We start from the raw sequence: 23,841 nt of genomic DNA on the forward strand, positions 1-23,841 counted from the left end.
TGCTCATATCACTAGTAATTCCTTCATCAAGATCATTGATATATATTATAAACAACAACGGGCCCAAGACTGATCCCTGTGGAACGCCACTTGTTACTGATCCCCGCTCGGATTTAACCCCATTTATGGACACTCTCTGCTTCCTGTCTGTGAGCCATGATTCGATCCACGAGAGCACCCTTTCCCCAATGCCATGAGCTGCTACTTTCATCAACAGTCTTTGGTGCGGAACTCTATCAAATGCCTTACTAAAATCTAAGTAAACAATATCAAATTCTTTATCGTGGTCAACAGCCTCAAAAGCTTTAGTGAAGAAAGTTAATAAATTAGTTAGACAAGACCGGCCTCTTGTGAATCCATGCTGAGTATCATTAATCAAGCTATGCTTATTGAGATGGCTTCTTATAATCTCAGCTATAATTGACTCTAGTAATTTGCCTACAATTGAGGTCAGGCTTATTGGGCGGTAATTTGACGGTAACGACTTGTCCCCTGTTTTAAAAATAGGAATTACATTAGCCATCTTCCACATATCAGACACTACACCTGTTTGAAGAGATAAATTAAAAATATTAGTTAATGGTTCACAGACTTCCATTTTGCATTCCTTTAGAACCCTTGAATAAACCTCATCAGGACCCGGTGACTTATTTTGCTTCAGTCGGTCTATCTGCTTCACAACCATTTCACTAGTGACTGTGATGTTACATAATTTATCTTCTTGTGGCCCACTATAAAAATTAATTACCGGAATATTATTAGTGTCTTCCTGTGTAAAAACCGAGAGAAAATAATTATTTAAAATCGAGCACATTTCATTCTCTTTGTCAGTAAGATGCCCATAGTTATTTTTAAGGGGACCTATCTTATCTCTGACTTTTGTTCTATATACCTGGAAAAAACTTTTTGGGTTAGTTTTAGAATCCCTAGCAACTTTAATTTCATAGTCCCTTTTAGCTTTTCTTATCCCCTTTTTAATGTCCCTCTTAATGTCAATATACTGATTCATAAGATGACCCTCGCCTCTTTTGATATGCCTATAAATTCCTTTCTTATGCCCTAGTAGATATTTCAGCCTGTTATTCATCCATTTTGGGTCATTTCTATTTGATCTAATTTCTTTATAAGGGATAAACGTTCTTTGAGCAGCATGTATTGTGTTCAGAAAACTGTCATACTGATAGCTCTCTTCGTTACCCCAGTCAACAGATGATAAGTGTTCTCTAAGCCCATCGTAATCTGCTAAGCGAAAATCTGGGACTGTTACTGAGTTATCCCTACTACCATACTTCCATTCAATTCTAAATGTAATTGATTTGTGGTCGCTAGCACCCAGTTCCTCTGAAACTTCTAAATTATTAACAAGGGATTCATTGTTTGCTAGAACTAAGTCAAGCAGGTTATTACCCCTTGTAGGTTCTGTCACAAACTGCTTCAAAAAACAATCCTGAACTACTTCTAAGAAGTCGTATGATTCTAAATTCCCAGTCAAGAAATTCCAATCAATATGACTAAAGTTAAAGTCTCCTAGAATTACTACATTATCGTGCCTTGTGGCCCTAACAATTTCCTCCCATAGTAGTCTCCCCTGGTCCCTATCTAAATTTGGGGGACGGTATATCACACCTAAAATTAACTTTTCATGCCCCTCTGAAAATTCTATCCAAACAGACTCTGTATGTGTTACTTCAGACTTAATACCCATTTTTATGCAACAGTTCAAGCGATCTCGGACATACAGTGCCACCCCACCCCCCTTCCCGATACTTCTATCTACTTGGAACAATTTAAAACCCTGAATGTGACATTCTGCAGGCATGTCCCGACTTTTTGAATTAAACCACATCTCAGTAATGGCAAATACATCTATGTTACCTGCACTAGCAACTAGTCTCAACTCGTCCATCTTATTCCTAGCACTGCGACTATTTGTGTAATAAATACCTAAAGACCCTCCTCTCTCTTTACCCTTCCTGCTCCTTTCTGTTATTCCACTAAACCTATTACTGTCCTTGTCAATTAGTGCCACTGGCTTTCCAATATCCACCTTATTTTGCCTATTACTAGTTCTCCTAGTACTCATATTACTACCCTGAGACTTCACAGTTTTCCTGCAAAAACCCATACCACTAACTATTCCTAGTTTAAAGACCTAACAGCTCCCTCCACTGCGTTGGCCAGTGCTCCCACCCCACGCTTAGATAAGTGAACCCCATCCCTGGCATACATGTCATTTCTGCCATAGAAGAGGTCCCAGTTGTCAATGAATGTTACCGCATTTTCCTTACAGTATTTGTCCAGCCAGCAATTGACACCAATTGCTCTGGACAACCATTCATTTCCAACTCCTCTCCTTGGCAAAATGCCACATATGACAGGTTTCCCACCCTTCCTCCTAATTATCTCTATTGCTGACCTATACCTGCTAATCAGGTCCTCACTCCTACGTCTGCCAACATCGTTGCCTCCAGCACTGAGACAGATAATAGGATTGCTCCCATTACCTCTCATGATGTCATCCAGACGGCTAACAATATCCTTCATCCCAGCCCCAGGAAAACACACACTCTGCCTCCTACTCCTATCCTTCAAGCAGAATGCCCTATCCATGTACCTAATCTGGCTATCCCCAACAACAACAATGTTTTTACCTTCCTTGGCGTCGTCCGTCGTGATGCTCCGAGTAGTCGACTCACATTCGCCAGGTAGCATTACACCACTTGTAGAATTCGTCAAGACGTTCTCGATGGTCTTCGTTGGGGTTTCTAGGGATGTCTCACTCACATCTGCCAATGCTTCTTTGGTGCTCGTTGTGGCATTCCCAGTAGAACACTCACATTCGTCGGGTAGCACCGAGAATGGGTTGGAAGTTTCCACGGTAGTCTTCTGGTTTCTCGTTGTTTCTGCCTCTCCAACCGTTTTCTTGATCTTCAGCTTGGTTCCATGTTGCCCGGCCACTGACCAAGCTCCCCTCTTAACCTGGGGACTCACAACAGGAGGATTACTACGAATCCTCTTGTTCTCCTCCGTTAATCGCCGTATCTCCATCTTAGCAACTCTGAGCTCTTCTTTCAGCTGCTGGTAAAGTTGCTCAAGAGAGGGCATCCTGGTTCAGATTCACAGAGAGCACACAAACAGGTCTTCACAGAGCTAAGTACACGTCACCACTGACCATTTTAGTCACCTCATACAACACACATGGCTTACGGAGGAAGAATTCTGTTCCACTTCCCATTGGAGGTAAGAGGAAATAAACAAGAACAGAACTAGAAAGAAAATAGAAGAAAACCCAGAGGGGTGTGTGTATATATATGCTTGTACATGTATGTGTAGTGTGACCTAAGTGTAAGTAGAGGTAGCAAGACGCACCTGTAATCTTGCATATTTATGAGACAGACAAAAGACACCAGCAATCCTACCATCATGTAAAACAATTACAGGCTTTCATTTTACACTCACTTGGCAGGATGGTAGTACCTCCCTGGGTGGTTGCTGTCTACCAACCTACTACCTATAATATATATATACAGTGGTCCCACAATAATCGTCCGGCCTGAAAGTCGTCCATTTCGGAAATAGTCCCGTTATTTTGTCTAAACATTGGCTCGCAAATGGTCCGTTAACTCGCTAATCGTCCTTCGTCTGGGACGCGTACTCACGCTCTGAGCCGCCTGGGCCTGCCTTCCCAGCCAGTGTGCCATTGTTTATCAGTGAGCGATGGTCCCCTCACATGCTCCTACGAAATATTTCATAATATTCCATTGATTTTAGTGCTTGCAAGTGGTAAATAAGCTACCATGGCTCCAAAGAAAGCTTCTAGTGCCAGCCCTTTGGTAAAGAATGTGAGAAACACACATAAATTATGAAAAAGTTTGTAGAAAAATACAAAGGTGGTGGTGGTAGAGTGGAAGCAGTTGTGATAGTGGCTGATGGTGGTAGTGATGGTGGTAGTGATGGTGGTAGAAGGTAGTAGTGATTAGTGATGGTGGTAACAGTTGTAATAGTGGTAGAAGGTCATAGTGATGGTGGTAGAGGGTTCCTTCTTTAGTGATTCAGCGATTCTACCAACTCCTCCAATGTTGTTGGAGTTATATAGGGCTACAGAAAGCACCGCCGCCTCAGCTGCTGCTTCACCACCATTATAAACGGCTTACTCTCAGTGGCCCTTATATACCCAACAACAACACAACACAACACCTCTCGTGACATACGTAATGACTTATTTTATTCATTCTAGAGTATATTCCATGTTTCTATGTTATTAATATTGTTTATTAAGAACATAAGAAAGGAGGAACACTGCAGCAGGCCTGTTGGCCCATACTAGGCAGGTCCTTTACAATTCATCCCACTAACAAACATTTGACCAACCCAATTTTCAATGCCACCCAAGAAACAAGCTCCGATGTGCAAGTCCCTCTCAAATCCAACCCCTCCCACTCATGTACTTATCCAACCTAAATTTGAAACTACCCAAAGTCCTAGCCTCAATAACCCAACTAGGTAGACTGTTCCACTCATCAACTACCCTATTTCCAAACCAATACTTTCCTATGTCCTTTCTACATCTAAACTTATCTAATTTAAATCCATTACTGCGGGTTCTCTCTTGGAGAGATATCCTCAAGACCTTGTTAATATCCCCTTTATTAATACCTATCTTCCACTTATACACTTCGATCAGGTCTCCCCTCATTCTTCGTCTAACAAGTGAATGTAACTTAAGAGTCTTCAATCTTTCTTCATAAGGAAGATTTCTAATGCTATGTATTAATTTAGTGGTATAAACCTTGGTAATAAATACCGACAAGTTGTTTTCTAGAAGAAGAATGCAATTACATAACACAAGCCTTTACACGTCTTCAGTTCCCATCTTTCTTCATCCGAGATTGCAGACTCAAGGCACAAGCTATCCTCAACAAACCGCCCATGGAACAGCCCTCTAAGCAGTTCATAGTACTCCCATGTGGCGATGTTGCCGCGAATACTCGCCGGGCACTTGCTATGAGTAACATCAACGTTTTCACCATAAACACATCATCTATCAAAGACCTCACTACGAAACGCAGCCCCACACCTCTAACTTCTACAGCAGGCATCTACACTATCCCCTGTGGGTTCTGTCCCAAGAAATATGTAGGCGAGACAGGCAGAGATCTTGCAGTTCGCCTGAATGAGCATTGAAATGCCTCTAACAGAGATGATGTAAGGTATGCCTGTGTCCTCCACAGAGACTTCACGGGGCATTTGATGAACTGGAATGAGGCACAACTCGTTCTCATCGAACCAGACCTCAGACGCCGACGGTGCCTAGAAGCCTCACTAATCGCTGTCACCGACACTATAGAACGCAACACTGGAAACTACAAAATTTCAAAAACATTGGCATACATGATACTTAAGCAGCACCAACCCAACAACACAGGAGTCACATGATTTCATCGCCTACCCGTCCTCATCATACGTAGAGGTTGCTTTGATAAGGACCTGCCTCGCATGGGCCAGTAGGCCTTCTACAGTGTTCCTCCATTCTTATGTTCTTATGACATTCCTCAGGTCACGTGCGTCACACCTCACTCTCCACCTATATATATAATGTCTTTCTACCTCTGTATGTTAGAAGTGATCAAGGTCCCAGGACCGAAACGTTTTCTAATAAATATGTTATAGTGTTTGCTTACGTGTCTTTCTAAACCATTAATTTAGTCATCCTACGCTGAATGTTTTCTAACGAATTTATGTCCATTCTGTAATATGGAGACCAGAATTGAGCTGCATAATCTAGGTGAGGCCTTACTAATGATGTATAAAGCTCCAGTATGACCTCTGGACTTCTGTTGCTTACACTTCTTGATATAAATCCCAATAATCTATTTGCCTTATTATGTACGGTTAGGCATTGCTGTCTTGGTTTAAGGTCGCTGCTCACCATAACCCCCAAGTCCTTTTCGCAATCTGTATGGCTAAGTTCTACATTATTTAACTTATAAGTATACTAGGGTTATGGACACTGCCGAGCTTCAGAACCTTGCATTTATCTACATTGAACTGCATCTGCCACTTTTCTGACCAAGAATAGAGTTTGTCTAAATCCTCCTGAAGTTCCCTAACATCTACATTTGAGTCAATTATCCTACCTATCTTTGTGTCATCGGTGAATTTGCTCATATTACTTGTAATACCCTCATCAAGGTCATTGATATATATTATAAACAACATGCATTTATCCAGCCTAAATTTGAAACTACCCAAAGTTCTAGCCTCAATAACCCAACTAGGTAGACTGTTCCACTCATCAACTACCGTGTGTCCATACCAATACTTTCCTATGTCCTTTCTAAATCTAAACTTAAGAACATAAGAAAGGAGGAACACTGCAGGAGGCCTGTTGGCCCATACTAGGCATGTCCTTTACAATTCATCCCACTAAAAAAACATTTGCCCAACCCAATTTTCAATGCTACCCAATAATTTCTTTCTTAATAATGTACACCATGCCCAGAGTATATACATTCCCCAGAGAGATATTAGGTCTAATAATAACGATCCCAAATGGGTTAACAGTAGGTTAAAGCATCTATTAGGGGAGAAAAGGGGAATTTATAGGCGCATCAGAAGAGGAGAGGTTAACCTTACTGACCAATATGTTCAGCTTAAAAGAGAAGTAAAAAAGGGAATTAGAAAGGCTAAATGTGACTATGAAATTAGAGTTGCTGGTGAATCAAAGACTAATCCAAAGGGGTTCTTTCAAGTGTATAGGACGAAGGTGAAGGAAAAAGTAGGACCTCTGAAAATTGGGAATGGACAGCTGATGGATAACGAACTGGTAATGTGTTCCTTATTTATTGACTATTTTTTGTCAGTTTTTACACAGGAAAATGTAAATGAGATTCCATTAATTAACAATTATTTAGTTCCTGATGAATTTAAATTAACTAATATTACTGTCACGAGGGACATGGTTATTAAACAGATAGACAAACTGAAGCAAAATAAGTCCCCGGGACCCGATGAGATGTTTTCCAGGGTACATAAGGAATGCAAGATGGATCTTAGTCAGCCATTAACGAGTGTGTTTAATGCGTCCATCCTTACCGGTGTTGTGCCAGAGTTGTGGAAGATGGCTAATGTGGTTCCTATATTCAAATCAGGGGATAAGTCCATTCCTTCAAATTACCGTCCAATGAGCCTGACATCTATAGTGGGCAAGTTATTAGTATCAATTATAGCTGACATTATTAGAAGTCACCTTGAAGAGTATAACTTGATAAATGAATCTCAGCATGGATTTACGAGAGGTCGTTCCTGCCTGACAAACTTGCTGACGTTCTTCAATAGAACATTTGAGGCAGTTGACAGTGATAAGGAATATGATATTGTTTATTTGGATTTTAGTAAAGCCTTCGATAGAGTACCTCACAGGAGACTCTTGAAAAAAGTGGCAGCTCATGGTATAGGACATTTTCCTCGAGTGGTTCAATGAAGTGTTTGGCCCTAGTGTGAAGAATTACCTCCTGGAAAAGAAATTGGATCTCAAGTGCCTCCTAGTAATGGACAATGCACCTGCTCATCCTCCAAACTTGGATGACCTAATTCTGAAGGAGTTTGGGTTGATCACAGTAAAGTTCTTGCCCCCGAATACCACTCCTCTCCTCCAGCCCATGGACCAGCAGGTCATTGCAAACTTTAAAAAACTCTACACCAAAGCAATGTTTGAAAGGTGCTTGAATGTGACCTCGGACACTCACTTGGCCCTACGAGATTTTTGGAAAGAACACTTCAGTATTCTCCATTGCATAAGCCTTATAGGTAAGGCTTGGGAGGGAGTGACTATCAGGACTTTGAACTCTGCTTGGAGAAAATTGTGGCCAGATTCTGTCCACAAGAGGGATTTTGAAGGGTTTGGGGCTGACCCTGATGAGCCTATGTCAGTTGTTAAATCCATTGTGGCACTGGGGAGTTCCATGGGGTTGGATGCGAGTTTGGAGGATGTGGAAGAGTTGGTGGAGGACCACAATGAAGAGCTAACCACTGAGGAGCTGCAAGAGCTTCAGCATGAAGAGCAACAGATCGCAGCTCAGAATCTTGCTGCAGAGGAGGAGGAAGAGAGATGGAGGAAGGTGCCTTCTTCAGAAATTAAGGAGATTTTTGAAATGTGGGGTAGGATGTTAAGTGTTATTCTGTTAATGTTTAATTCATCATGTGCCACTGTATTGTTTATGTACTACATCTATATTTCATGTAAAAAAAATTTTTTGTTTTAATACTTCTGGGTGTCAGGAACAGATTAATTGAATTTACATTATTTCTTATGGGGAAAATTGATTCGAAAATCGTCCATTTCGATAATAGTCCCACTTCCAGGAACGAATTATGGACGATTATTGAGGGACCACTGTATATTGTTTTTGATATTGTGACGTTTCGTATCAGATCATCATTGTTAGTGAAGATGAGGTGTAGTGTATTCTCCAGTCTAGTAGGCTCTATTATTTGCTGGTTTAAGTTGAATTTTGTGCAGACATTTAAAAGCTCGTGTGTGTGTGAGTTCTCGTCAGAGCTGCCTCCTGGTGTTATCACTGCAACAGCATTATTTGCTATATTCCTCCATTTTAGGTGCCTCAAGTTGAAATCCCCCAGGAGCAAGATGTTTGGGGCAGGAGCTGGCAGATTTTCCAGACAGTGGTCAATTTTTGACAGCTGTCCCTGGAATTGCTGGGACGTTGCATCTGGAGGCTTGTAGACTACCACAATGACTAGGTTTTGGTTCACGATCTTTACTGCTAAAACTTCCACTACATCATTTGATGCACTAAGCAGTTCTGTGCAAACAAGTGACTGTGATATACAGACCAACCCCCCCTCCTTTTGCCTGTTCTCTCTGTCACATCTGTATAGGTTGTAACCTGGGATCCATATTTCGTTGTCCAAGTGATCCTTTATGTGGGTCTCTGTGAAAGCCGCAAATATTGCATTTGCCTCTGCAAGCAGTCCACGAATGAAAGGTATTTTGTTGTTCATTGCTGGCTTTAGACCCCATATATTTGCAAAGAAGAATGTCATTGGCCTGGTGGTATTGGTGGTACTGGGGGGGACTTTTTTTTCAGGCACTAGTATCTGTATCTGTTGGTTTGGAGTGGAGGCCATCGACTGTGGTTCCACTCCAGAAATGACTGGATTTGGCATACTATTTCTGCCATTTCCTGCCATTTTTTTGTTCCTGGCACTAAAAAACCTCTCCCTCTTGAGTGGCTGTGGCTACCCAGGTTTTCCCATGGCCTGGATGTTTTGTATCTTTTTGTCCCCTTTAGATGGTGTGCCTGGCAATTTAAGTTATAGCACTGTCTTAACTGTACCGAAGAGGGACACATTTCATGGTGAAAAAGCTTACAGGAAGGGAGTTTGCAGTTTCCTGTTGTCATGTGGGCACGGCATTTTCCAGTGTGGTCATAGTTGCACGTCCCATCTGTTTTTCCAGATTTCCCATGCCTGCAGATACCAAGTGCATAGTATGTGCACAGGCTTGGTTTCCGTTTGCCTTGGGTTTCTGTGACTGCATTTCCTGTTGGTGCCTGTTTACCTGTCTCATTCCTATCCTCACTAGTACTAACAATGGAGCACTCGCCAGTTGTTTCTGGTAATATATCCTCCCCTTGTTTGCTATCTCCTGTGGTATTACTAGTTTGTAATATTGGTTTTATCTTGTCTTTTACTACACTTGTTTCCCCACTACAGCTCCTGTCTCGCTCGAGGTCATTTATATGCATTCCCTCATGCGTGCATTTACTGTCAGCCAGGACATCACCTCCATCCTTACAGTTTCTGACTACCTGGCCAGCACCAAGGGCGATACCATCCAGCCCAGATTTTTTATTTTCCCATCTGTTATAGAATGCTTCCAGATTTTCTATGAAGGCTGCTTTGATGTTATCCTCTTTTAACCCCTTCAGGGTCCAAGGCCCAAATCTGAAGTGGTGCCCCAGTGTCCAAGAATTTTCAAAAAAAAAAATTTGGTATTTTTTCTTATGAAATGGTAGAGAATCTTTTTGTGAAGGTAATAAAACAAAAAGTACGAAATTTGATGGAAAATTGACGAAATTATGCTCTCGCGAATTTTGATGTGTCAGCGATATTTACGAATCGGCGATTTTGCCGACTTTGACTCCCATTTTAGGCCAATTACATTATTCCAGTCAACCAAATTCTTAGCTATTTCTCTAGTATTACTTCTATTCTATCGATTGAGCACAAGAAATCGCCAAGTCAACTGTTTCAACTACAAATTAAAGTGATCAGAAATTGTTAATTTGGCCAATTTAACACAAAGTTCAAAATATTCCAATTTGAAAATAGGGTCCAGAATAAACAATGTAGGTATTCCTGGAACTAAACTAACATTTCCTCTGTTCATTAGTTATGTTTTGAGGCTTTACAAATAAATTCCATTTTGATTTTTTATTCACATTATGAATTTTTATTCACACCAAAAAATAGAAGATTTACTGTTATGCAATACTGTAATAATTGTATAAATATCATCACCATATTTGTGAATGCATATTAGACCCACCAGCTGGCGTGTATTAGACATGTGAGGTCGTTTGTTTACTCTTGAATATCGGCAAAAATTTAACATTTCTGCTACTTTGAGCTCAGTTTCAAGCCATTTCCAGTGCTAAAACCAATCAAAATCATCTCTATTTCTGTAATATGTCTTCCATTCTATCAAATGAGACCAAGAAATCGCAAATACAACTATAAAAGATACGAAAAAACACTGCAAATTCGCTGTTTTAATCGAAAAATCATGATTTCAGTTTTTTTTCTCTCATTATACACAGTGTGCTGCAGGATCTGTTTTATGTGGTGCACACATACCACATAGATGTATTCTCTCATATCTAGGCCCAAATGTACCACTCACAGTTTATCAGAGTGAGCTGAGCTCATGACGTAGATCTACGGTTTGGACCCTGAACGTAAAGCCGTAGATCTACGGGACGGACCCTGAAAGGGTTAATACCAATGTGATTTTAGTCCACAGATCTATCTTATTTGGGCATACCCAAAAACACTTCCCTGATTTAATACTGCTTGTAGATAGTTCTTGGATATCTGCACAAGGGGCGTGACACCAATTTCCACAAAAATGGCAATTTATCCATGTGGAAGCCCGTTTGTTTGATTAACCCTTTGAGGGTTTTGGTCGTACTAGTACGTCTTACGCGTAGGGGCTTTTGACGTACTAGTACGCATAAATTCTAGCGGCCTCAAATCTCGCAGGAAAAGGCTGATAAGCCTAGATGTGAGAGAATGGGTCTGTGTGGTGGGTGTGCGCAGTAGGAAGAAAATCTGGGATCCAGTGGTGCATTGTGGGAATGCCATCATAGTACACAATTTCCACCGTGCCCTGCGGTAAGAAGTTCCTCACTCCTCGGCGAATTGGGACACTTTTGTTCCCCAGTGACAGTTCTAATACAGATGGAAGTGACAGTGAAGATGAGTTTCAAGGTTCTGGTGAGGTTTTGACCGAAACTAATGACCATAATATGGGTAATAGTGAGGAAAACCCAGACAACCCACAGCCTTCCACCTCTGGTGCTGGGCCGTCTTGTTCACGTTCAGTTGTACCAGAATCAAAGAGGAAACTCCTATTTTCCAAAATCCCAGACTCAGATGTGAGCATTGGTGATGATAGTGATAGTGATTATGAATTACAAGCTCTTCAAACTTGTTCCAAGAATGGAGGAGGAGGAGGAGGCAGAGGAGGAGGAGGCAGAGGAGGAGGAGGCAAGAGGAGGAGGAGGCAGAGGAGGAGGAGGAGGAAGAAGAAGAAGAGGAGGAGGAGGAGGAGGAAGAAGAGGAGGAGGAGGAGGAGGAGGAAGAAGAAGAGGAGGAGGAGGAGGAAGAAGAAGAATACGTAATGATAACAATAATACATAATAATAATAATACATAATAATAATAATACATAATAATAATACATAATAATAATAATAGGTAATAATAATAATAATAATATGTAATAATAAATGTTCACCCATGACAGTAACAAGATAAGGGGAGATAACATCTGATAAGTGCTGACGTTTGATGAGGGTAAATGAGGGTAGAGCTGATGCCAAAAGATGAGATGAACATCGCCCTCCCTTTGTTTTTGCTGGTATACTAACATTTCTGTCTGTCTATTTGCCTGTCTGTCAAGCTCCCTGTCTATCCGTCTAGCTCTCTGTCTCAGAGAGCCACAAGACTGCGTCATCACTTTTACTCACATCTTCAAGCAGAGTATAGCACTTTGTCTGGGTTTCTTGGGTTATCCCAGGTAATTTATACTATGTATACTTGTATTTATGTGTACCTGTGAGACAGAGATAAACAGACAGATAGATTGAGGGAGAAAGATAATTAGATAGAATGGAGGAAGGGAAGCAGCATCCGACCCCATTGTTTTGACAGGCGGGAGGGGGAGTGAGTAATGAGACAATATGTCATTTTGACAGCTGCCGACTCCTGGTAATTTACACTATGGAGGAGGAGGAGAAGGAGAAGGAGGAAGAGTAGGGGGAAGAGGAAGAAGAGGAGGAGGAGGAAGAGGAGGAGGAGGAAGAGGAAGAGTAGGAGGAAGAGGAATAAGAGGAAGAGGAATAGTAGGAGGAAGATTAGGGGGAAGAGGAGGAAGAGGAAGAAGAGGAGGAGGAGGAAGAGTAGGAGGAAGAGGAGGAAGAGGAGGAGGAGGAAGAGGAAGAGTAGGAGGAAGAGGAAGAGGAGGAAGAGGAAGAGTATGAGGGAGAGTAGGGGGAAGAGTAGGGGGAAGAGGAGGAAGAGGAAGAAGAGGAGGAGGAGGGTGGAACACTAGTACACTGATACTGGTACACTAACATTTCTGTCTGTCTATTTGTCTGTCTGTCAAGCTCCCTGTCTATCTGTCTATCTGTCTAGCTCTCTGTCTCAGAGAGCCACAAGACTGTGTCATCACTTTTACTCACATCTTCAAGCAGAGTATAGCACTTTGTCTGGATTTCTTGGGTTATCCTAGGTAATTTATACTATGTATACTTGTATTTATGTGTACCTGTGAGACAGAGATAGACAGACAGATAGAAAGAGAGAGAGAGATTGAAAGAGATAGAATGAGGGAGAAAGATAAAACACCATTGTGTATGACACCATGTTTCAGAGTTCCACAAGCTGCAGAACTAATAGGAATATGTTCAGTGTGACTGTATATTGGTATATATATTATAGAACAATAATAATAAACAATGTTTTGTATTGTTTGTTTTTGTAAACAAGTTTTGTAAACAATATATTGATAATTATGTTTGTGTGCTTATTGTGTTGTATACAACGAGTGTATATATGTACATTGCACCTTACTTTGGTCTCATAGGCCACATAAGTTATGTGAAAAAATAAAATAGTGAAAAAAACAACAAACCTTCAAATACAAGTAAACTAAAGTTTACCGGGTGAGCGGCAGTCGCCGCTGTTGCCATACGCGGCTCATTTTCTGCAAACTTCATGCATTCATATCTCCGTAAGTATTGATGGTAAATTTTGCTTGTTTATCCTATAATGTTTAGAAAAAAAAAACTATTTTTTCATAAGAAAAAATAATTTTTTTTTTTTTTGAAATTTGGCCGACCCTGAGAACGAATTTCGGAGAGGGCCTGTCGACCCTCAAAGGGTTAATAACATACATGTTATTAAATAACATACGTTATTAAAGCATAACATGTATATATTTAGTACAATTTACGACGTTTTCATGTATTTTATGATTATTCATGGTTCAACAAGTTAAGGAAGCAGTATTGTAATATATTTCCCTACAATATATTGGGGCACCAAACATTCACGGTTTTTCAACATTCACGAGGCTCTTGATCCCCTAACCCTCGCGAATGTTGAGGGAGACCTGTATATGCGTTTGGACCATTTAAGGGTTAAAAAACAAAGAAGGGAAGTAACCCATGTTAAGGACTTGGTCCTTAACCCTTTGAAGGTCGCCAGGCCCTCTCAGAGATTTGTTCTCAGGGTTGCCAAAATTAAAAAAAAAAAAAAAATTATTTTTTCTTATGAAAAGATAGAGAATCTTTTCCCTATCATAATGACACCAAAAGTATGAAATTTGATGGAAAACTTACAGAATTATGCTCTTGCGAAGTTAGTGGTCTCGACGATGTTTACGCATCGGCGATTTTGCCCACTTTGAGCCCTATTTTCGGCCAATTCCAGTGTACTAGTCAAAAAAGATCATAACTGTTCCGCTAGAACTCCATTTTTTGTATCGAATGAGTACAAGAAGCTACCCATTTACCGATTTCAACTATCCAATAAAGTGATCAGAATTTAGCAATTTTGCCAATTTCACAAAATTTCAAAAGATGCCAATTTCCAATTAGGGTCCCAAATAAGCAAGAAAGACATTCCTGGCACTAAAATAACAAGTTCTGTGTTTGTTAGTCAATTCTCCAGGCCCCTTTTACATTTCTTTTGCTTTCCACTTTCAATTTTTATTCTCACAATAAATAGAAGATTTACTGTTATGCAGACTACTGTATTAGTGTAGATATGGTATAAATAATACCAGTGCACTTGTGGAAGAATTTTAGTTTCAGCAGTTGACATGTATTGGACGCGTAGCATGATTTGTTTACTTATGAACTTTGGCAAAAATTGAATATTTCTGCTACTTTGAGCTCAATTTCAATGTACTTTTCATAAGACCAGGAAAACTAGAATACAACCATAAATACTTTACGAAAATACAGTGCAAAGTCGCTGTTTTAAACCAAAAACACTGTCAAAGTTTTTTTTTTCTCATTACACACTGTGTGCTGCAGGATTTTTTTATACTGTACACACTGACCACATAGACCCATTCTTTCATATGTAGGCCTACCAGCTTTCTCTTGCTAGATTTGAGGGCGCTAGAATTTATGCGTACTAGTACGTCAAAAACCCTGGCATGTAAGCCATACTAGTATGGCCAAAACCCCGATAGGGTTAAAGTCCTTATGGAAGGGGATTCCCCATCCAAGCAATTGTAAACTACTCCATCCTCTCTCCTCCTCCCGTCTTCCATACACCACCACGTCTTCAAGAACGGTAAGTGTGATGTTATTATTGTTTTATTCTTCATGTATCGTTATTTTCTGTGTAGGTAAATGTATAATTCATGTAGAAAACATTTTTTTTTAGTACTTTTGGGTGTCTGAAACTGATTAATTGGATTTCTGTCATTTCTTAAGGAAAAAATTAATTCGGAATAAGTCAGATTCAGGATAAGTCACTCTCACTGGAATGTATTAATTATGTAATCTGGGGGTCCTCTGTACCTCTTGTAATTTTTGGAAAATTTAAGTCATGTAGTATTATAGTTTGCTGGAAAGAAGTGGAGAAAATTCCTACATTCTGTAGGTGTTCAGTGTATATGAAAATGGCTCAACTTTTAATCATAGGGGCAATTTCTTAATTATAAAATAAGCAGCCCTTTCAAAAAATTTATTTTAGAACACTAGTACATAATTCTCACTAGGTAATTGTCACTGGTTGTTTCCCACCAAGACAGGGTGACCTAAAAAGAAAAATTTATACAGGAGAAGGGGTTACTATCCTCTTACGACAGACGTGGTTTTTTTTTTTTTTTTTTAACAAGTCGGCCGTCTCCCACCAAGGCAGGGTGACCCAAAAAGAAAAAAAATCTCCTAAAACAAAATACTTTCATCATCATTCAACACTTTCACCTCACTCGCACATAATCACTGTTTTTTGCAGAGGTGCCCAGAATACAACAGTTTAGAAGTACAGGAAGGCCCCGCTTTACGGCGTTTCACTTTACGGCATTCCGCTAATACGGTCATTTCAAATTATGACCAAAACTCGCTATACAGCTCCCCCCACCTGACTTTCTAATACGGTCACTGCGCCCCACCTTGTTTGTTTACATTCTTCGTGAGCTCAGTAAGCACTAAGTCTCTCCATTTTGTCTGGAAACTCCAAAATTTCAAATGTTTTTAAAAGTTATTTCATATTTTATATATACTCTGATAATTATACTTATGTATACCTGTACTTAAATAAACTTACATACTGTGGTGGCATGCAGGTACACATTAAAATCAGTAAGTGTCTTATGTCTCCAGACGTCATATTAGTAATAATAATAATCATCGTATCATTTAAATGTCGTATATTACGTTAAATACACATTTTCATTAATCCATCTATGATATTTTTTCAAAATTATATAATAAACACGATACATAACATAAAAAGATGTTAAATACACCCCACAATAGAATAAATAAACATAAATATGAGATGTGGTAGCAGACGACTTGCACAAGTGACGCCATATTAGAAATGCTAATAATAATAATAATAATCACCGAGTCTTATTAAATGTTGTATATTATGTTAACTCCTCTGCACAACCAATTACAGTTGGTGTCCCACAGGGAAGTGTCCTTGGCCCTCTTCTCTTTCTCCTATACATAAATGACCTACCAAATGCTTCGCAATTACTCAAACCCACACTATTTGCAGATGACACTACATATGTCTTCTCCCACCCGAGCCCAGTCACGCTAGCCAATACTGTAAATACCGAATTACAGAAAATATCTACCTGGATGAGAACTAACAAACTTACACTAAACATTGACAAAACCTACTTCATTCAGTTTGGTAACAGAGCTACAGATGTCCCTCTTAACATAATGATAAATGGATCACCTATCACAAAGCTAACAGAGGGAAAATTCTTAGGAATCCACCTTGATAATAGACTCAAATTTCATACACATATACAACAAATTTCTAAGAAAATTTCCAAGACTGTAGGCATACTATCGAAGATACGGTACTATGCTCCACAGTCAGCCCTCCTGGCCCTATATCACTCTCTTATTTACCCCTATCTCACCTATGGAATTTGTGCATGGGGCTCAACAACAAGTAACCATCTCAGACCACTAATTACCCAACAAAAGGCTGCAGTTAGAATGATAACAAATTCTCACTATAGGCAGCACACTCCACCAATATTCAATACACTAAACCTCCTCACCATACAAAACATCCATACTTACTACTGCACCTATTACATACATAGAACACTTAACTCTGATATTAACCCTCCCCTCAAACATCTCCTTGCCAACCTCAACAGAACACATGACCATAACACAAGGCACAGATCACTCTTTGATGTTCCTCGTGTCCATCTCACACTATGTAAAAACTCAATGCACATAAAAGGCCCTAAAATCTGGAATTCATTACCTGTAAATATAAAAGAAACACTACCTGTTCATAAATTCAAGTCTCTTCTCAAAGATCACTTACTCACCCAAAACCAAATAAATACTGAATAACTGAACCTTATAAATTGTATATCTTAAATGTTTCTCACAATTATATCACATAAATGTTAAACCTAAAACCCAATCTAACTTTATTATTTTTTAAATACACTACCTAACAGAATACTCCATTCTACTGAATGTACAACAATGCATACAACCATATGACCTGTCTTTGTAATACTCACTTGTGCTTTATAGTAACCTGTTTACATTAATGTTTTATCACTGATTTCATCATTGCTTAGTTAATCTTAAGTTAATTTTAAGCCAGCCCGTAATGCTATGCATAGTATAAGTGGCTTTGGCATACTGCTCTTACCTGTATTTGTTGTACCTCTGTATGTGTGCTCAAATTTTTAAGTAAATAAATAAATAAATAAATATACACATTTTCATTAATCCATCCATGATATTTTTTTCAAAATTATATAATAAACACGATACATAACATAAAAAGATGATAAATACACCCTACAATAGAATAAATAAACATAAATATGAGATGTCGTAGCCAGATAACTTGTACAAGTGATGCCAAGAATAACATTTTCTCTAATCTAACATAAGAGAAAATGTGTTACTGGGGGTAACTGTAGAAAATTATTCCTTTCGTATGTATGTAAGTTTATTCAGGTATACACAAATACAGTTACATAGATTATCATACATAACAACATATGTGTAGAGAACCTAGGATAACCCAAAAAAGTCAGAATGACTTATTTCCATTGCCTTCACTCAGAGCATCATTTCTTCTCAAAATGATGTTACATGAGAATGGGAGTGTTCTTCTTTATTTATTCTACCGTATCAATGTAGAGACAACCTGTACACAATGTAACTTGTACACAAACCAGACGTGTACACTTCATTTACAAAACTTACCTTCGCCTGGTTTGTTTACATAACTCCGCGCCTGTCCTCTCTCATGCATTCATTCTTTCTCTCTCTCATTTATTCGTTTTATCTCATTTACTTACTCCTGACCCTACATTAAGACTACAAATATTTTAAGGTAAGTAATGAGTGAACTGTATATACATTTTATCGCTCTGGGATGCTTAAATATCATGGAATATATGTGTGGGTGGGTTGGCCTGGTATGGTAGCCCAGCTGACTACCATACATACCACACTTGATTTTTTACAATAAATACTACTCATCTCACCCTATATTTTAAGGTAAGTAATGAGTGAACTGTATATACATTTTATCGCTCTGGGATGCTTAAATATCATAGAATTGTATGTGGGTGGGGTGGCCTGGTATGGTAGCCTGGCTGACTACCATACATACCACACTTGATTTCTTACAATAAATACTACTTGTCTCACCCTCGATTAAGACTATAAATATTTTAAGGTAAGTAATGAGTGCACTATGTGTGTATTGTACTTTTTATTGTTTTTTGATGCCTGGTTCTATTGCTAACTTAATATATGTTAGTGTAAACTTGTTATGTAGTGTTTGTATGCATTTGTAAGTGGAAAAAATGGTGTTCCACTTTACGGCGGTTTCCGCTTTACGGCGGTAGCCTGGAACCTAACCAGCCGTATAAGTGGGGCCTTCCTGTATATTCGTGTATAAAGATACACAACATATCCCCCCAAACTGCCAATATCCCATACCCCTCCTTTAGAGTGCAGGCATTGTACTTCCCATTTCCAGAACTCAAGTCTGGCTATATAAAAATAAACAGTTTCCCTGAATCCCTTTACTAAATATTACCCTGCTCACACTCCAACAGCTCGTCAGGTCCTAAATACCATTCGTCTCCATTCACTCCTATCGAACACGCTCACACACGCTTGCTGGAAGTCCAAGCCCCTCGCTCACAAAACCTCCTTTACCCGTTCCTTTCAACCTTTTCGAGGACAACCCCTACCCCGCCTTCTTTCCCCTACAGATTTACAGTGGACCCCCGGTAATCGATAGCATCGGTATTCGATAAATCCTGTATTCAATGCATTATACCGCAAAAATTTTCCCTCGGTATCCGATTGAAAACCCGGTATTCGATACGATTCGTACGAGACGTGTCCACATGTGGCCTGAACTGCCCCGTGTGTGCCAGTGTTTACAAGCCAGCCAGTGTGAACGCATCTAAGGATACATTCAGTATACAGTGGACCCCCGCATAACGATCACCTCCAAATGCGACCAATTATGTAAGTGTATTTATGTAAGTGCATTTGTACGTGTATGTTTGGGGGTCTGAAATTGACTAATCTACTTCACAATATTCCTTATGGGAAAAATTCGGTCAGTACTGGCACCTGAACATACTACTGGAATGAAAAAAGTTCGTTAACCGGGGGTCCACTGTATTCCAGATTATCCATATTATCGCTGTTTTTGGTGCTTCTTTCTGCAAAATAAGTCACCATGGGCCCCAAGAAAGCTTCTATTGCCAACCCTTCGAGAAAAAAGGCGCTAATGTTTATTGAAATGAAGAAAGAGCTAATTGCAGAGTACAAAAGTGGAGTGCGTGTGTCAGAGCTGGTCAGGTTGTATAATAAACCCCAATTGACCATCTCTACTATAGTGACCAGGAAAACGGCAATCAAGGAAGCTGTTCTTGCAAAAGGTGCAACTGTGATTACAAAACAGCGACCTCAAGCATTAGAAAATGTTGAGAGACTGTTATTGGTGTGGATAAATGAAAAACAGATAGCAGGAGATAGCATCTCTCAAGCTATCATTTGTGAAAAGGCTAGGCAGTTGCATGACGATTTGGTAAAGAAATTGCCTGCAACTAGTGCTGATGTGAGTGAATTTAAGGCCAGCAAAGGTTGGTTTGAAAGATTTAAGAATCGTAGTGGCATTCATAGTGTGATTAGGCATGGTGAGGCTGCCAGTTATGTTGTGCGACAGAGGTCCAGTCACTCTCAAGCTGGTCCTAGTGGCATTAAAAGAAGAAGGGGATTCCCCTTCTAAACACTAACACCTCTCCCCTCCTCCCATCCCATCAATCATCACCAGATCTTCATTAAAGGTAAGTGTCAATTATTTTATTGTTATTGTAATTATTCTTTTGCATTAAACTTAATATTTCATGTAGTAAATTTTTTTTTTCTTACTTTTGGATGTCTTGCACGGATTAATTTGATTTCCATTATTTCTTATGAGGAAAATTGATTTGGTTTTCGATGAGCTCTCATGAATGGATTAATATCGAATACCGTGGGTCCACTGTATTATTATTTTTATTAGCACATTGGCCAATTCCCACCAAGGCAGGGTGGCTTGAAAAAGAAAAACTTTCACCATCATTCACTCCATCACTGTCTTGCCAGAAGGGTGGTTTACAGTACAGTTTTCAAACTGCAACATTAACACCCCTCCTTCAGAGTGCAGGCACTGTACTTCCCATCTCCAGGACTCAAGTCCGGCCTGCTGGTTTCCCTGAATCCCTTCATAAATGTTATTTTGTTCACACTCCAACAGCTCGTCAAGTATTAAAAACCATTTGTCTCCATTCACTCCTATCAAACACGCTCACACATGCCCGCTGGAAGTCCAAGCCCCTCGCACACAAAACCTCCTTTACCCCCTCCCTCCAACCTTTCCTAGGCCGACCCCTACCCCGCCTTCCTTCCGCTACAGACTGATACACTCTTGAAGTCATTCTGTTTCGCTCCATTCTCTCTACATGTCTGAACCACCTCAACAACCCTTCCTCAGCCCTCTGGACAACAGTTTTGGCAATCCCGTACCTCCTCCTAACTTCCAGACTACGAATTCTCTGCATTATATTCACACCACATATTGCCTTCAGATATAACATCTCCACTGCCTCGAGCCTTCTCCTCGCTGCAACATTCATCACAGATTTATACGTTCTCCAATTCATTCTACTTTGATCTATTCTCTCTAAATGACCAAACCACTTCAACAACCCCTCATCAACCCTCTGACTAATGCTTTTATTAACTCCACACCTTCTCCTAATTTCCACACTCTGAATTTTCTGCAAAATATTTACATCATACATTGCCCTTAGACAGGACATCTCCACTGCCTCCAACTGCCTCCTCGCTGCAGCATTTACAACCCAAGCTTCACACCCATATAAGAGTGTTGGTACTACTATACTTTCATACATTCCCTTCTTTGCCTCCATAGATAACGTTTTTTTGTCTCCATATATATCTCAACGCACCACTCACCTTTTTTCCCTCGTCAATTCTATGATTAACCTCATCCTTCATAAATCCATCCTCCGACATGTCAACTCCCAAATATCTGAATACATTCACTTCTTTCATACTCCTTCTCCCCAATTTGATATCCAATTTTTCTTTATCTAAATCGTTTGATACCCTCATCACCTTAGTCTTTTCTATGTTCACTTTCAACTTTCTACCTTTACACACTCTCCCAAACTCGTCCACTAACCTTTTCATTTTTTCTTTAGAATTTCCCATAAGCACAGTATCATCAGCAAAAAGTAACTGTGTCAATTCCCATTTTGTATTTGATTCCCCATAATTTAATCTCACCCCTCTCCTGAACACCCTAGCATTTACTTCTTTACAACCCCATCTGTAAATATATTAAACAACCATGGTGACATTACACATCCCTGTCTAAGACCTACTTTTACTGGGAAGTAGTCTCCCTCTCTTCTACACACCCTTACCTGAGCCTCACTATCCTCATAAAAACTCTTTACAGCATTTAGTAACTTACCACCTATTCCATATACTTGCAACATCTGCCACATTGCTCCCCTATCCACTCTATCATATGCCTTTTCTAAATCCATAAATGCAATAAAAACTTCCCTACCTTTAAATACTGTTGACATATATGCTTCAATGTAAACATTTGATCTACATATCCTCTACCCACTCTAAAGCCTCCTTGCTCATCTGCAATCCTACATTCTGTCTTACCTCTAATTCTTTCAATAATAACCCTACCGTACCAGTAATAAATACATTTCTCATAGGTAGTAGGTTGGTAGACAGCAGCCACCCAGGGAGGTACTACCGTCCTACCAAGCGAGTGTGAAAGAGAAACCCGTAATTGTTTTACATGATGGTAGGATTGCTGATATCTTTTTTCTATCTCTTAAACATGAGGGATGCCAGGTATATCTTCCTACTTCTACTTACAATTAGTTCACACTACACATGCATATACACTCGTATATATTTACACACCCATCTGGGTTTTCTTCTATTTTCTTAATAGTTCATGTTCGTCTTTATTTCCTCTTATCTTCATGGGGAAGTGGAAGAGACTTCTTCCTCCATAAGCCATATGTGTCATAGAAGGTGACTAAAATACCAGGGGCAAGGGGCTAAAGACCCCTTATTAGGTTACTCTGTCTTGGTGGGATATGGCCACTTTGTTGAAAAAAAAAATTGTTATATTTATTTACACTTGCTCTTTCATCATTTTGCCATAATATTTTTTCACATATTATTGAATTTCATATTGTATCTGCTTGTAGATTCTTGAAATTATTTATTATATATTTTAAATAATAATAATGTAATAAGACTTGCTTTAGGCCATGTGTCACGTTTGGTGAACCACTTGGGAGACATTGGCATGACAGACAGTCTGGCAGTCTCTGCAGATGGATACCTTCTTGCTGCATCCTACCTTGTTGATTCCGGTTGCTCTTCCATCAATAGTAAGTAAATTTAAGTGTAGTTGTGTTGTAAGAAATCTTTAACAGGGAAAAATTTAAATTTATGTAAAACTCCGTATGAAGTTCATCCAAGATCGAGCCTGCCCCTTTTTTTATCTCATTTGAATGAAAGTAAGCAAAAGTACTGTTTGCATATCCTTTTAGGAGGGGTTGTCTGCCTGACATTGTATATAAATTTAATTGAAACTCCCTTTACTTTAACCTTCCCTCTTTGGGAGCATGGCGTGTGCTGTCTGTTCTATGCTTAGGCTCCATGAACTTTAATAATAATAATAAACTGTCAGTAGACATTTTTCCTTTTGAGAGCATGGAATGGCACATGATGACATACACACTGTTGTTTGACCTCTTATTACAACAGTAATAATCTACTACTATGCAGCTACTATATTACTACTGTACTAATACCATACTACTGCTGCACTACTTCTAATATGACTACTACAACTACATCTGAAACAGGTATGTCATATATCATGCCTTTCCTTGCTTTTCATTAAAAAATATTATAATTTTGGGGGGAAAATAATTTGGGTATAATAAAAGCTAGATTATGTTGGCCTAAAATTTATGAACCAAAGAAAAGGTATAGTTTTAAAGGTGTCAGTTTTTTATTTAACCTTTAACTGTCCAAACGTAGATTTGCGTTCACTCGCCCAGCGCTCTGAATATTTTGAAAAAAAAAAAATCTAAATGAAGAGGACTCTTTTTTTTTTTACATAAAGTAATATAAAAAAAATTCTAGAGCCAGTACTTGCAGAGATATAAGGCCGCAAAGTCGGTGCTTGTCGCTCACCTGATGG

At 39.4% G+C, this 23,841-nt stretch overlaps 1 protein-coding gene across 6 annotated transcripts in view; it reads left to right on the forward strand.

The window, feature by feature from the left end:
• LOC128694605 (uncharacterized) overlaps positions 1–23,841 on the forward strand; it is a 528,306-nt gene that overhangs the window by 286,304 nt on the left and 218,161 nt on the right. For all 6 annotated transcript variants that reach the window (XR_011391619.1, XM_070082011.1, XM_070082018.1 and 3 more), the window contains one exon: positions 22,895–23,020. Coding sequence is in view for 5 of the 6 variants with exons in the window: in XM_070082011.1 (XP_069938112.1) it covers positions 22,895–23,020 (126 nt within the window). In the remaining variant the exon portion in view is untranslated. The remainder of the gene's footprint in view (positions 1–22,894; positions 23,021–23,841) is intronic.

Source organism: Cherax quadricarinatus, chromosome 6, assembly GCF_038502225.1.
Source record: "Cherax quadricarinatus isolate ZL_2023a chromosome 6, ASM3850222v1, whole genome shotgun sequence".
NCBI classification, from domain to species: domain Eukaryota; kingdom Metazoa; phylum Arthropoda; class Malacostraca; order Decapoda; family Parastacidae; genus Cherax; species Cherax quadricarinatus.